The sequence below is a fragment of the Alternaria novae-zelandiae genome, assembly GCF_023758075.1.
Source record: "Alternaria novae-zelandiae strain BMP 2774 chromosome Unknown scaffold_15, whole genome shotgun sequence".
Taxonomy (NCBI): Eukaryota; Fungi; Ascomycota; class Dothideomycetes; order Pleosporales; family Pleosporaceae; genus Alternaria; species Alternaria novae-zelandiae.
The window spans coordinates 933,968-949,649 of NW_026056975.1; the positions used below are offsets into that span (position 1 = coordinate 933,968).

The following is a 15,682-nucleotide window of genomic DNA, read 5'->3' on the forward strand; positions in this document are numbered from 1 at the left end:
AGATAGAGTACAGCTACCGCCATCCGCTCTACAAGGCAGGATGGCAGGTAGTGCGTTCTCCAGATGATCCAACCCCTGCGCCGTGTGATATCGTTTCGCTCTTGACGCCTGCCCTTGGAAAGATGTTTAGCATGAGCCGTGTTGTGACAGTCGACTGTGTGCCGTAGCCCTACCCCAAACTCCAATAACGCCGTACAATGTGTGTTCGTATGCGGATGTCGGATCGGATCTACAAGATGCCGCTCTCTCGAAGTCGGCCTTTGAATTCATCCGCGTTCTGGAAGCCATCAGGCGCGGTCAGTGGGACTCTTGGGACGGCGGTGACGGAGGGCCAGAAGGTGAGGTGCGACAGTGCGTTCCGTACACTTTTACATAATCTTGGTAACGATATCGTCCTCAGCCTGACGACAGGGCGCGTCAGCCAGCTGGCGCTATGGGTGCGTGCGGCGAAACAGACCCGAAAGTCATCACACCTCACTCACCTCCATATCTTCGAGGCTGTCTTGCTGTCCGATACACCGTAGCACGTTCTTCTTGCTGCTCTCTTGCATCTCACCGGCAAGCAGTAGCTCGTCGAGGATGAAGTAGGCCTTTTGGAAGTTGAAGATGATGTCGAGCTCGCAGACGTTGCCGTAGTACTTGTCCATCTGCTCGACGTAGCGGTGGACGATTTCAAGCGTGATCAGCTCATTGTCGGTCGAGTCGCAGCCGGCGATGAAGAAGAGCGAGGCATATCGGCGATATACGATCTTGGTGTCTGGAGAAAGTGTGAGCTAGCGAAGCTCTTACCCCTGCCGGACCCACTGACCTTTGTACTCTAGGAAGTTGCACATGCGGGTGCGGCGGGCGAGGACGAGTTGCGAAACGTCTTTGACAATCTTGGCCTTGTCTTTGGGGGCGAGCGTGGTGAACCACTTGGCTAGGCGCTGCGAGCTTCAGCAAGGGACTTGGGATTCTAGGGTGAGGGACCAACCACTTTGCCCTGCCGGGACAGCAGAATGAGGTACCTGAGCTGTTAGCACTATAATTCGTTATGGGCAGTGTAGTGGAGTGCATCTTACTTGATCGTCATGGTGTCGTGTGAGGAGAAGATGGCAGTAGCTTGTGTCTGGCGCAATGGGGAAAGATGTTAGGTTCGGCGATCGGCGGTCACAGGCCAGCCCCGCGACTTTGAGACGCCAATGCGCCCTCATATCCCCGCTATCACCATCGAAGTCTGGACAGTAGACATATGCGCGCAAGCAATTCTGCTCTCGGCCCATTCCTAGTAATCATTGCCTAAAGCCTTGCGATTCGAAATATTTGCGCTACTGCACATCCGACGCGACTGCTCTCCTAAGACGACCCACCCGCTGACAAACGTTCACCCTTCATCGGCATCTCGAATGCCCCCGAAGAGTCACCACTACACAATATAGGAAGCTCTTTCGTCAGAACTGTTCTATCTCGCGTCATAATTGCGCGATACGACTGGTCGCAATCATGAAGCTCGTGCTATCTACCTCGTATGTCTCTCCATCTCTCCAAATGCCTTACCTAACAAACCAGAAATACCATGTCCGGTGGTCCTTCCGTGATAAGACGACCCTTCTTCGAGAAATCAAACACTGAACTCACCTCCTCCCTGCGCGCAAACTTCGCTGCCCACCAACCCTCTCCAACACCCTCAAAACCCGACTACACAACATGGACTACCAAGACCGACTCCGCCCTATACGTACCCACGCACACACCCTCACCCCTTACCGAACCGCGAGAATCCTACGACATCACAGTCAAACTGTTCTACCTCCCCAACATACCCACCGACAGACGCTGCGCACAAACACGAGAAGCGATAGAATTAGTGCTGAAAGAGCTGGGCACATCTTCGATAGACCTCCTCATCGTCAGCTTCCCCGGCGTATCTTTCGACGCCGACGATGAAGATTCCGACCTCGATGACGACGACGAACCGCCCTCGCCTCCCTCCGCGACACAATCCACAACCGAAAACACCACCGGCGACTGCCCCGACGCCGGCGCGCCACCAGAAGACATAGAAACCATGGTAACAACCTGGCGATCGCTCGAGAAACTGCACGCAGAGGGACTGGTATCGAAACTCGGAATCGCAGAATTCGGCGTCGCGCGCTTGACCAAGTTCCTCGAACAGACCAAGATAAAACCAAGTGTGAATCAGATCAACGTGCGGGATTGCTGTGTCGTACCCAAGCCGTTGATACTGTATGCGAAGCAACAGCAGATCGAGCTGCTGACACATAACGATTGCACCAACATCTTACCGCGCGGCACGCTACGGCAAATACTTGGTTCGGGGGAGAACGGGTCCGGTGTATTGGCAGGAGAAGGGAATCAAGACGGGCTCAAGGGCGATGTAGAGCCGCAGTGGGTAGTCAAATACACGGCTGTTGTCAAAGACAGAGGCGTGGTGGAAAGTAAAGGCTACTTCGCTGTTGCGGAACTGAGGGATTCATAAGCACACGAAGAAACAGAATCACTCAAATCGAATACAATGTTCAGAAGTCTCTGGCCATGACAGTGTGATTATACATATATCAGGCGTCCACAGACTACTCCATGCTCGCCCATAAGTAACCACCGACTATCTGCTCTTTCTATCATGGAAACGGCGCAAGCGCGCCGCATACTTTACAGTTCAGCAATTCTCCGCGGCGTCCTAAGTTGGCAGATATCTGTGGCTTGCCACACTTCTTACATTTTGCCAGGTCGACGCCACCGTTGTCTGCCTTGGGGTATGTTGACGGCGACTGCGCTGGTGCGCTTGCGCAGGCCTTGGTTGTCTTTTCGTTGAAGTTGTTCATCGTAGATTGTATGGGTGTTCGGTGGGTGTGGTAGATGTTTGCTTGTATGTGTGTATGTATCTTTGGTAGTCGGCGTTTGGTCGAGTTGTCTTCGTGTGTACTAATTCGGGTGGTGGTGGGAGGAAGGTTTCGGAGGGTATTTGCTAAATAGAATATGACCATTCACCGTGTAAACCCATACTGTGCACTTCACTGCTGGTACTCTACTACATTGTAGAATGTCACCATGGATCTCCTAGAAGACTCTTGATTATTCGTCTTCAACTTATGGACGCTGCTCGTTCATGGAATCAAAGTGGCGCCAGCCTTCACCACAGCATGGGCTTCTTCGACAGACCAAAGTGCTACGTACGCGACTGGTGAGTACGTTGACAGTGAAGTGTGTATGCAGCTATTTGCTGGAGTTTCAGCTTCACCACGCCTCCACTGTGAATACATGAGTGCATCACGAAACTCACATACATAAGCTTTTCGGTAGCCCGTCATGCCGGCCTACCATATCTCCAATCTTCCCCAACCAATATACCGTACACGCAGCCGATCTTGACCTTTCAATGACAGCCCAAACCAACCCTCCAACCAAACAGTCCACCAACACTGCACCAAACACCTCATACGAACACGAGCAGACCTCGGAATCGGAAACCGATCTTCTCATCCCTTATGTCTCTGACGACGACGAAGATGACGAAAATGACGAAGACTCCGACAACGAACCTGGTTCCTTCGGCCACTGCTGGCATTGCGACGCCCCCTTACCTCTGCCCACCTCGGAGGAAAACAACGTCAACTGTCTCGAATGTCAGTTTCCGAACTAATTCGCGCGGCGGACAAACGACTAATCTGGCTAGGTCATCAATGCGGCGGATGGTTGGGTCCACCTTGAATGGACTGACGGGATGAATGGAGTAGGATGTGGCGTTAGATGTTGAGCTTGTGTCGCTGTAGAAGAGATGTTACAACATAGATGTGACGAAGAACGAATCTTACTGAATACATGCCCATCGCCATTGTAGTCTCATGTAGTTTAATGTCTCTTGTTATTTTCATGTATCAATGCAAAGGCATTCTACGTATCGCTCCATGAGCCAGATCACTCTAGCAGTGATATCCACTTCTCATCCAGTCGGTGCCATGATAGTATGTGGGTAATCTAATTCAGTTGTTTCAACCTCCAGTAGTTCCTAATCGAGTTCTGTCTACTTACTCTGGTGAAAGCGTGTCGAGTGCGGTCACTCCCATGCACACATCCGTGCGTGGTCGCTCAACATGTTCTCAAACGATAGCAACATTGCGCATTCACTCCTCCGCATCGTCAGTCAACCGTGTTTGGCCCCAACACACAGCGAGTTCCCAGTCTCCTTCCTCCACATCATTCGTCTAATGCTCTCGCAACCCAGCTCAAACATACGCGTGCAAGATCCAATCCTGCCAACACCGATATTAGAAACTAGCATCCGCGCCATCTCGAAAAGTCCTGTCATGTCTACCAAAAGTCAATCCAAGCCGCTGGATGTGTACTTCTCCGTCTACAGCTCCGCCCATACAAATCCGGTTATACTCAACATTTCTGATACAACATGCTCAACCCCTACTCTTCATTCAACTTCTACACCCACATCCAGGTACACCCCTCCACCCTCACCCTCAATCTCACCCACACTACTAACACCACCCGCATCAACCAGCAGCGCCTCAACGCCCTCACCCTGCTCTTCACGATCCTCCCCTTCGCCTCCGAATATGCACAATCACAGCATGTACGTCCAAACCACCAAAGGCATATACTACAGGGACGAAGGGGAAAACGACAGGAACGGGAACGTGATGATCCTAAAGGATCCCTGTGAAGATTGCGGAGGGAATGTGGTGTGGGCGACCAGGGGGCCGTGGTTGTTGATTTGTCGGGATTGCGGGGAGATCCAGTAGGGATGAGCGGGAGGAGGAGAGAGATGAATGGGAAGAGTACGGTGGAAAGGACTTCAGAGGGATGAGGGATGAGGACATGTGTGTAAGTAATGGCAGTGTAGTGCGCGAAGATGGGTTGTATGTATGTAATAGGGCATTTCGGTTTATTGACTTCGGCGCCACGAGGGCAATGGATGAGATGTACTCTGTTGAAGATTGAGACTACCAATTCAAGGTATATGGATGATGTTTGACCCCTTCTTCTGTCTACCCATGTTTCAATAACACTTTGCAAATCTTCCTAACGTTTCATTGATATGCTGTCGTGGACCCAAAGCATACGGTATATCAGTTCTTGGACTATGAGCATCACGAATACCGCTGTCTACCGCAGCATGACAACCACATGTTTTGTAGTCTAATGATTCGCATGAACCTGGTCAAAGATGTAGACACTAGTGCATGTCCTAAGTGCCAATACAACGGGAATTCGTCATATCAGACTACGACTAGAAAGGACATCCCTTTAACTCCTCATTCCCGGTTGGATGGCCGCTGGAACTAGATGCGCGGACCCAGCGGGAGCAAGCGCTTGGGTAGAGACGCCGTTCATCCAAGCGACATCCCCATGAGGAAATCCCTTTGTCCCCAACCATGCGGGCCGTTGGGGTCTGGAAAGAGTTCCCGGTGTGATCAGACCGTGTTTTAGGGTTTTGGAAGGAATGCGCATGTCGGAGATGAAGTGTTCCTTCCGGTCTTCGCCGATGAGGATCTTGCCCAGGTGGTATAGGGACTTGGCTATAGCTGGCCAGCGCGCATATGCTTACGACAACGACAGATAGCAACATGGCGCTATGTTATCAACGCTATCGCATCGTTTCGAAGTCGACATCCTCGCGTACGATAGCACATCGTTAGGCCACCAGAAGTTTGGTACACATATGTCGAGATACGTTAGCGCCATCAAAGTCAACAGCTAAGCATGAAGCGGCTCATCACACGCATATCCTCATCATCGTCTTTCGTGTCAGCAAACTCAAAGTTGGTGGCGCAACGCCCTAGTCCAGGCACACGTCCCACCGTGGGTCAAGATGTACACCGATCAGGAGGTATAACCACGAGGTCGCCTTATCGATAGGAATTAGGTTTGCCGTGCCGCATGTCTGCTTTCTTTTGGTCGATGGAATGGGACAAGCGACGCCCATCCCAGCGCTACTGCGACCAAAACGTCTGCCAGTGATGGTCAGGTGCCACACACCCTTCTGGTAGTATCGCCGTCATGGAGCCGACGGCAGCGTATTCGTACTTTTTGAATGGTTTGCAGAGTGAGGTTTTATTGATTGGGGGAATCGAGATTGATGCTCCAAATTCGAGAGTGATGTTTACCTCACCGCAAATCCACGTTCGCGCCGACTTTCGACTTGCATACAAACAAAACATGTAATTTGTCGCAACGAAGTCTTCTAGCCCATCAACCGCTGAGACCCGCTCCGGTATCCGGGAGCTTGAGCAGAGTGCGGTTCCTTAGTGTCCAGGGGACGATCAACGACCCTGTTGGTTATTGGTTCCCATCCGAGCGCTTTCGATGCAAGGGGTCGAGGGTCCAATGAGTGCTCGTAACCACCCACCACATAGAGGAAAAAGAATCGTGTCTTGCATGCACCCTTCCGTACTAGATCGTCAATTGCATCAGGTTACCAACCCAAGGCTCCTTGTGCGGTCGAGGTAGGCTGAACTCAGCAATTATGTGAAAGCCCTGTTGCTCGTAGTACCTAAGAAAAGAACCTCTAATCAGTACCACATGGTGCGCTCCAGTGACAGCAGGGAGGAGAGACTAACCGAATTAACTTCCTCTCGTTTCCTGCCCAGCCATCCAAGTATAGAACTTTCTTCCCCCGGCTACGGCCATAGTTCCGCACCTCGTGAAGAAGTGCAGCTCCAACCCCACGAAATAGATCCTTCGTACGGCTATCGCTAACCATGACTTCAACATACAAACTTTCTTCGAGTTTGAATTGTCCAGCTTGTGGGATTGTCGCTGCAGGAAGATAGGTAGGGAACCACTTTCCGCGGACGAACGCAAAGCCGACAGACACAAAACAGCGCCCATCGTCGGAGACGCGCGAGTGCATATCTTTCAGATCAGGAGCTGCAATTGCCTGCTCTACGAGTTCGGCTTCGACAATAAGAATGCGTAGGGCATCCGTTGTATCCGAGATTTGACTGTGCTTCGATTCTCGGACCTGCCGTTGCGTTTCTTCAACCCAACCTGGTCGTTGTGAAAAGGGAGTTGAGCCCCATTGCGCTAGGCTCCCGATCGATTCCAGATAGGGGAGAGATGCATCAAAAACTGAGATGATAAAGGAGTCGTCACCTTCAGCGAGCCCCGCGTCTCGAATAGAGAACTGGTATAGGGTGGACATTCGTTAAGCCTTACTGATGGGCCCAGCAAATAGATCCGGTAATTGTTCGGGCACGCGTTGTTCTTTGAGTAGCTGAACGACGTGAAAAGAGAGGCGCAAATTTAGGGCAAGATCCCTGAGTCAACCTTAAATGGTGACGATGGGAAGGATGGGTCGGGTGACCTAGCCATGAATAGAACCAATTAGCTGAATACGCATGAATTCGCCTAAGCATGCTTGCCCACCCCCGCCGCTGGATGTGCATGAAGGATTGTTCTTCGTACACGTCGCAAGTGAGCTCGGCGCTTTGCTGCAATCCTCCATGCAGGCTGACGAGCTGTAGGAAGGAAGATAGACTTCTGACGAGAGCTGTACGAAACGTAGTGCTGACTGGCGCGCGGGTTCTGGTGACTTTGCTTTGCCCTTGCATAGTTTTCATGTAAAGGATTCATTTCGGAAGCGTACAGTCAGATCCAACGACAAACCTATCGCGCTTATCACCAAACAGGTGGTGTGAGCCAGAATAGCAGTTCACATCGAGCGCCGGATGGTTTCCTGCTAACTGCATAGGTGTACAATCGACCAATAAGGTTCCTAACCGGGACAACACCAGATACGACCATCGGTCACTCCGTTGCGGGGTTCCAGGTCAGAGGTCGTCACGAAGTGGCGCTGCCTCCGGCGTGCCTCAACCAGCTGCCACTCTCGTCTCGTTGCAGTATGCCTTAGCGAAAGAGGGGCGCGCAATCGAGGGGTCGGTGGTAGTAGCTAAAGCTGAACTATCAGCTCCTGCGACAACTGGCCAGAGCTCCGATGGCCAAGTATAGGGCAAAGAGACTGCATACATGCTGATGCTGTCTAGATCTGCTAGTACCGCAGTGCAGGACGCTGATCGTTGGAAAATGGTCGCCATTCCGGTGAGCAGTGGTCTGAAGATATGAAGCCATGCTTTTCTCTGCGTCTGGAACTGCCGGTACGTAGGCGATGGTTTCAGGTGAGGTAGTAGGGTGTGGGGTTGAAGCATCTGGTTCGTCTGGGGAAGATGGCGGCCTAGACTTTGGACCGGTCGAACAGCCGGAAGCGAGCGGGAGGCAACGAACGGCATTTAGATCACGTTGGACGACCACCTGAGTGGTTTACAGCACGATGAACTTTTTTCTGTTGGGAATGCGCGTGGTTGGCTGTAAGCATATCGAGAGTGCGGCTCTGCGGACCCAGGCGGCGCTCCTTCGTTGTGTACACGTCGCTGGGTGAGGGATTGCATTCGTGTACAGCCAGCAAATTACCCGGCCCACCTAGCAGCGCAATTTCCCGCATGTACTCGTTGCCTTGGTTGCAGGGCTACGTCAAGCCAGCGAATGTGCCGATGGTGCTCGTGGCATTATGACGATTGCTCAGGATAAAAAAACAATGCTCGCTTCGCTCGGGTCTGAAGTTCGTCTGTGTGGCTGTCAGGTGGTGTTCAAGCAGGGGAGGCGCAGCTGTGGCGGCGGAATGTTTATTGGCTGTAGTGCCGGCAAATCTCAGTGCGCTTCCCCCTTCGGGCAAGAGGGCAAAAGACAGGCCGGAGATTGCCAATTTCGTCCTTCCTGAGGATCAAAACAGACGTGAAACGAGATTCGCAATTTTGGGTCTCCGTACGCCTCGCAACCTGGCCAGCGAAAACAATACTTCCAAGAGTCGGAGTAGCCTGGGAATTGTGGATGGTCGGATGGAGCAACCTCCGCTGTCCATCACATCGTACATCGACAGGCGCGACCTTGCCCCTGACTTCAGTTTGGTAGCCACGCGTCATAGAGGCCGTTGTTGACGATACGACGCTGCTTGACACTGACAAGTAACGACGCGTCGGCGGGCGCCAGCGGAAGGTTTGGTGCAGGGCGTTTGGCGCGTGCAAACCAATGGGCTGACCCGGAGACGTTCGCATCGTGTGGAGCAGCGCCGTGGCTGTGCAGTGCCATAGCTCTTGTATAGTGATCGCGCTTGCGCAATTCCAAGAATAATACGAACGACTCTATGTATGTAGAGTTTTCGGGAAAGCTGAGGCGCGGTGCGTGGATGCTGGAGGAAGCTATCGGGTCCTGTACCCAAGAATGAGGGGATGACCTCTGTTGCACGATGCTTTTTCGTTCACCGCTCCACTCGACACGCGATCGGAAAAAAGAAAGACAGATCTAAATTCGACGGCGCAGCATGAGCGTTGCGATGGTCGTCACAAGGGCAGCCGTTGTGTGCACTACGCTCCACAGATCGGGTTGTTAGTACCGAGCGGCGCGATACGTGGTAACCTTCGGACTCGTTTCAAGATTGGAATCGTCGTATCCTCGCAAACATGCTCACTATGGGGGCCTTGGCAGCAATGTTTTCTCTCTGCAAATGGCAGGAAGCCGTGGATCAAGAAAAATGAAGTCGAGTTTTTCAATTGCGGGACGTAGCTCGGCGCATTGCGCCGATGAGAGATGGACCCTGGAGATCATTGGAGATGATGCAGACGGCGGGAGACATGGGACTCCATGTTTATGACGTCGGAGGATATTGCGACTGATTCGCAAGTCTGCTTGGTTGGAAGGGAAGCGATGAGGAATGGAGAGGCCGAGCATGTCCAGATTGCACAAACCCTAGAGCGTGCGAAGCAACATCGTTATCTCCACATGCAGGTGCGAGCCGGAACATTTTCTAGAAAGCGCAAGGAGTTGCAATGTCGATGCGGCGAATGGGGCAGCAATGCAGTATCGTGCATGCAGGGCCATGTCGACTAGATTGCCCTGACCCGAAGGCAATGAAGCTCTGGGAGATTTCAGATTCTTATCTGAAGAAGACCGGGACGAAGTGGCCATGTGGTACGAAGCCGAGTCCGCAAGCCCCGTTGTGGCGGCATGAGACACACAGGGTATTGAACTTGTTGCGCCTCGAAGCCCAGGCCGGTCCTATCAGTAATGGAGGGAGAGTTGTATGTACAGCATGGGTGCAGTAGGGTTGAGCAGATCTGTATCTGCTCCTTGTCTCCGCATACTTGGAGGTGCTTATAGTAGGTCCGCAGGTCCGGATCCGAGATGGCTTACTTCTTGAGCTGTTCAGTATCGTGAAAACCATTGCTCAACTCTCTGGCGCTCGACCTTCCCCATCGGCAGGATGTGGGCGTCGGACGGCAACAAAGCCTTGCATCTTGCCTCTGGCATCCCGCTTCTCCGCATTTCGTCTATCACATCCTATTTATGGTGGCGAGGACGAGCGTCCGTCATGGCTCCAAAGGGGGATAGCGAGGCGTCATTGCCCCTGCATAGCGAGGATCAAACGGGTGTAGTCTAGTCAATTGGTCCGAATTGCATATCAAATGCACGCTTGGCCATACATGTGCCGGGGTGCGCAGCCCCACCTCGAACGGGTGCTGTGAAACATCGAGTGCGCATCCTTCTGTCTCGAGGCCGAGTGTGCGTGAACACGTCGGGCAGTGCGGATGGGGAGAGTGGGAGCGTGGGCAGGTAGTGCCAGCTGCGGTACATGCAGCGGAAGCAGCAGCGCTGCGATTTGATTGTTAGCCGCGCTGCCCGATGGTTGTTGCGGGAAGGCAGGCTGTTAGTGGAGAGGGGTCGGCTGGCGGCATGTAGCCAAGACGCACTGGGAGAAGATGGACAAGCAGAGCGAAGACGATGCATATCGCGTGCAGCCGCCTCAAAGGAGAGGGGTCCTGCAGCGCCTAAGGATGGACGATATGAGCCAGGACTGCGGTGCGCATCTCGACGGCAGCAACGGCAGACTTAGAGAGCCGCATGCACGCGAGGCACCACGTAGCTATTGGACAGTTGTCACGCACACGTTATGAGATTGTACTGTAGCGGGCTGTCGCTAGTGCCGTGACGCTGTACAGATAGTGCTGATTCCTTGGAACCTGGTGGGAACTGAACTGGCAAACTACACGAGGCTAAGCAGCTATCGGCCGACTCTAGCAGACTATCGGCAGGCATTGGTTAACCGATGGGACTGCTACATCATGGTTGTGCAGAGCGCTGGAAGGGTTTGCTCCCACGTCGCCCCGGCATCGAGGCGTGACTCCTACACGTGTGAGGCTGCCGCGGAGGGATGGCCCTGCGACGGCGCACTCTGTTGTTTTGTGCGGGAACCGGTCGACTGACGTGCGCGCAAAAGCAACACATAGCGACAGGTGCCTGGCTGGTACCTGGCAGCGCGTCGCGGCATCGTGTGGATCAGGCGTGAAATTACGAGGGAGACAACGATTAGCATGGGTAAAGCACGAACCGGGGATCCCTGCGCGGTGTGGTGGTGCGTGCTAGCGTGGAGCCCGCCTGGGAAGGAACGACCGACAAAAGCGACAGTTGCCCTGGTGCTCGTCTCCCACCCACCTCCGCCAATTCACCGTCACCACCTCGCCGTCGTCCCCGTCGCGCCCTGCCGAACCTCACTCTGGAGCCCATTGTCGTTACTCACACTAATTGAGGCGACTCTAGGCATCTGTCCGCTCATTTCCCCCGTCATTCCTTAATCCTGGGTGTACTGGCTTCACTCACTGCGACTACCACCACGGCAGCCTACCGACTTGCCCACTCCACCCGCAGCACTACCTCGACCTATACTGTACGCCTCGCACAACCTCATAGCCGGTCCTGCAATCTGCTCTTGCGCGTGCTGACTGTTATGTGTCAGTAGTAATCGCGTCAGCTCTTGTACCTCGACAGCGCTTGTTTCGTCTCACGCCCGCTGTGCCCACGCCTGTAGCACCCCATTCCCCACCCGTCCAACCACACTCTGTCCTCGCGCGTCCGGCAAGCTGTCCCTGGAACGCACCACCCGTCTAGCTCGCACATTAAGCATTGTGCTGCGCGTCCGTTGGCGGTACCATCTCTAATCTCGTCAAGCCCCATCGTCGCAGATCGCTGCGTCCGACAGGGCAGCTAGTAGTTCACCATGGCCGAAATTGCCCTGCCACGACACCGGGCTACACAGTCGCAAGCTGGTGTCGGCTCACCGCTCTACCAGCGTCGACAACACTCCAATGCCGGCCCCATTGAGCTCATCCCCAACCCGGAATTCTCCTTCCCCATGCGAGGACCAGATACCGCCTCTTCAGAGCCTGCACCCACAAACTCGCGGCCAATGTCCCTGCAAGCGTATCCAGCTGGTCGTCGAGGCTCCATGCCGCACTACCGACAGAAGTCTATCAACGCTCTACCAGACTTTTCCTTCAATCCTGCAGGACCAGCAAAGCCAGCCACCATCGAATCTTCACCACCACAGTCACCGGCGACACTGCCTGTACCAGTATCGCCGTCAAAGCCGGCACATGGCCATAGACGCGGTGGGAGCGAGTTCATTGGCGGTGACGTGCGACCTGGCGGCACCGCCCTGATGAGCAGCAGCCCGACAAAGGGAGAGGATGTCCTTCCTACACCGAGCTCGACACTGCGTCCGGGTCCGCCAGCGGGTCGTCGCGGACACGCTCATCGTCGCTCGGGTGCCATCTCCTCTCACGACCTCACAACCATCATGAACCCACCTGCTCCAGCGCGAACGGGCAGCGCGCCCAACACACCCTCCGAGGGCAACCAGTTCGCTTTTGGTCATAAATTCAACAGATCTGTCTCGCAACCCTCGCTACGCGAAAACGGCGCAGACGATGAGGCGCGACCACCATCAAGGGCCCGTGTTACCTTCTCCGATAGAATCGAGACCATCCGTCCGCTCTCCACCATCTCCTCCGAGACTGAAATCTCAACCATCAGGGGACACTCAGCTGCCAACAGCCTGTCCTCGATTGTCAGTTGCAGCAGCCCGGCGCCTGTGCGACCAGGACGCCCCAGCACAACTCTAAACACAGTTGAAGACGAGGACCGACCAAGCACGGCTGGAATGGTGCTCGACAAGTTCATGGGCAGCCGCCTAAATGGCGAGGTCATCGAACGCAAGCGACCCACGTCCGCCATCTCGCCCATTTCGCCAACCGCGCCCACCCCGAAAGTACAAGCCAAGCGACGAAGTCTCTTCCAAAAGGATCGCAGTGATAACTCAGTTCCTACCCTTCCTACCAGTGCCTCCGATCCTGCCCTCTCCAAATCCTTCGACACACCTCTAGCATCACCCACTAAAGATGACGACTCAGCACAGGTCGCCGAAAAGCCGAAAGCTGCGTCGCGCAAAAGCGGTCGCAAGCCCCGGAAAGTCAAGTCATGGGCAAACTCCATCATCACCAGGAAAGGAAAGCACAGCAAAAAGGCAAAGGCACGATCTCCCACACCACCACCATATGCGGGCATGGACACCGAAGACTCCGATGAATCAGACGAGATGGACTTTGAGCCCAACTTTGATGATGACACCACAGTCACCATCGTCTCCCCCACCGAGAACTCAGTTCCTCTGCCGAAGATTGACACCGACTACGCTTCGTGGCAACCACGTGAGCTGAAGCGGGTTGATTCTGACATCATGAGCCCGGTGATCGACCTTGATGCCGCACTTGGACCCTTCAACACTCCCAACGGCACGAGCCCTCGAACCCACCAGCGGGGCTTTTCGGCACATCGACGAGCCATGCACAGTGCTGGCGGCATTGCACCTTCGCACAGGAGGACGGAGAGCGCACCTGAATTGGTACCCTTTGAGAACCGACCATCAGCAGTTGCTAATGCCTCGCCTATGGCCGATGTGTTCGAAGAGGAGGAACCAGAAGACGACCTGGCTCTGGCGATTCCTGCAAAGGCAAAGTCTACTGCTGCAGAACCTGAAGAGCCGAAGATCTCGGTCGTGGAGGCAGATGCGAACCAGGAGGGCACTGCTATCAACTGGAACTTCAACGACGGACTTGGCATCAAGCGTACTGCGAAGCACGACGACGTTGATGCATCTGAGCCACTGTCTCCTCGAGCAGTGCCTGCTGAGTCCAGCGAGAACGTCTCTGAGCAAACGCAGGCCTCGGAACCCTTTGAAGTTGTGGAGGATCATGAGGAGCCCCGCACATCATCACTTACACATTCGTCCGACTCCACTGTCACCGCTCAGCCAATGGAGGATTCGCCAAAGCATCATCAACCTGCCATGAACTTGTCGCTCCCACTGGGTCAACAAAGTCTCATGACACCCGACACGGTTACTTCTTCGTTTTCCTCGCCAGACTGCCGATCCAGTCAGATTTCGTTCGATAACGGCCGTGGAGGCACTGCAGCTTCCTCGATGACCGACTACCCCGTGATGCCTTCTCCCCGCTTTGGCGAGCCTGGACCTGAAGTTCGCATCTCTACGGAGGTCCCGTCTCTGACTTCTTCCAGGTCGACGATGACCAGTGCAATGCAGAACGCATTCCCGCTTGTCAGTCCCCGTCGATTTGGCGACCGCACCTCTTCTCTCTCCTCTGATCCCAGTGAGATTGAGTCCCGCCGTCGCAAGCGCTCTAGCATTGCTAGCCTCTCTAGGCTGATGGGAACTTCTTCTTCCTCGTTCAGCGAGCGCAGCAAGCTTTCCATTGAGCAGCGTCCTCAGTCAGAACATCGCGAGCCCACCAAGGACAAGAAGAAGAAGAACATCGGAAGCAGACTGAAAAAGTTCTTCCAGCACACCCGAGATTCCTCCCCATCAAAGACCTGAAGTGTTCATCATTGTCACGACTTGTACATCTTTGGCTCTTGCCTCAACCGACGATTTGCAGTTTGCTTTCTAGTAGCTGTTTCCACATCATATGACATTATGGCTGTGCTTCCATGAGCACATACATCACCTCTTTCCTCTCGCATGACCACGGAGTTTACAAGCGATGAATATTTAATGGCGCATTACCAACCTGCGATGCATACGCGAACCGGACTTTTTCTTACTCTCATTGAACAGCATCTCTTTCCTTATGAGTACTAGGAGGACGAGTTTACTAGGATTCCTGTGGTTTGCATCATTGCATGGGACCTCACCTGGCATACTTTGACTGGTTTTCACTGCGGCGGTAGCCATACACCGACCGCACATTCAATTTCCTTGCTCCACACTCTATTGGAGGTATATATTTGCTTATACCGTCCACACGCTCTCTCAGAGACGGTCGATTCTGCCCTTTGGCAGACATTTCACGACAGGACTCTTTCTTTGCTTCCTTTTCTTGACAGTCGTTTATTATGAAGCAGTACATACATCAGGGTATGCTGTAGTAAGCTGAGGATGGTGGGACACATGTATTTTGAACATGGCGGCACAAATCTCGTTGGGCAATCTGTACCATGAGCTTTTGAAAGGATAGATAGTGGGTTGAGCTGGATGAATGGCTGCAATCTTGAAAAAACAATCAAACTATGAATCATCTACATGGCCTTGTGTTCTCTCTCGTGACTCTCGAAATCACTGCAGTAGTGACTCTCCCGCTTGTTCGTGACAATGCAAATCTCGCTTCTTCATCCATCGCTTACCTCGAGCCGCTGCAATATGTCTCTGACGCCAACATGCCTGTCCACATCACTATCCGTTATCAAGACAACCAGCGCGAACTGGCCACCAGCTCATGCAAAGCCGTTATCGCGCACTGGCCTCACAATCTACCACATCGCCCGCGTG

The 15,682-nt window shown here is 53.7% G+C and overlaps 3 protein-coding genes across 3 annotated transcripts; 2 read left to right on the plus strand and 1 right to left on the minus strand.

The window, feature by feature from the left end:
* Positions 1–467: 467 nt before the first annotated feature.
* Positions 468–1,072, minus strand: VAS2 (AP-1 adaptor complex sigma subunit Aps1; the record flags this gene model as incomplete). The annotated part of the gene is made up of 4 exons (XM_049401112.1): positions 468–757; positions 809–926; positions 974–1,007; positions 1,062–1,072. The coding sequence occupies 4 exons, from the start codon at positions 1,070–1,072 to the stop codon at positions 468–470; spliced, it is 453 nt and encodes a 150-aa protein (XP_049253424.1).
* A 410-nt stretch (positions 1,073–1,482) lies between these two features.
* J4E88_007496 (uncharacterized protein) lies at positions 1,483–2,479 on the plus strand (the record flags this gene model as incomplete). Its single annotated transcript, XM_049401113.1, has 2 exons — positions 1,483–1,505; positions 1,549–2,479. 2 exons carry the CDS (start codon positions 1,483–1,485, stop codon positions 2,477–2,479), a joined length of 954 nt encoding a protein of 317 aa, XP_049253425.1.
* Positions 2,480–12,058: 9,579 nt separating this feature from the next.
* J4E88_007497 (uncharacterized protein) lies at positions 12,059–14,731 on the plus strand (the record flags this gene model as incomplete). Its single annotated transcript, XM_049401114.1, has 1 exon — positions 12,059–14,731. The coding sequence occupies one exon, from the start codon at positions 12,059–12,061 to the stop codon at positions 14,729–14,731; it is 2,673 nt and encodes an 890-aa protein (XP_049253426.1).
* Between the last annotated feature and the right edge of the window lie 951 nt (positions 14,732–15,682).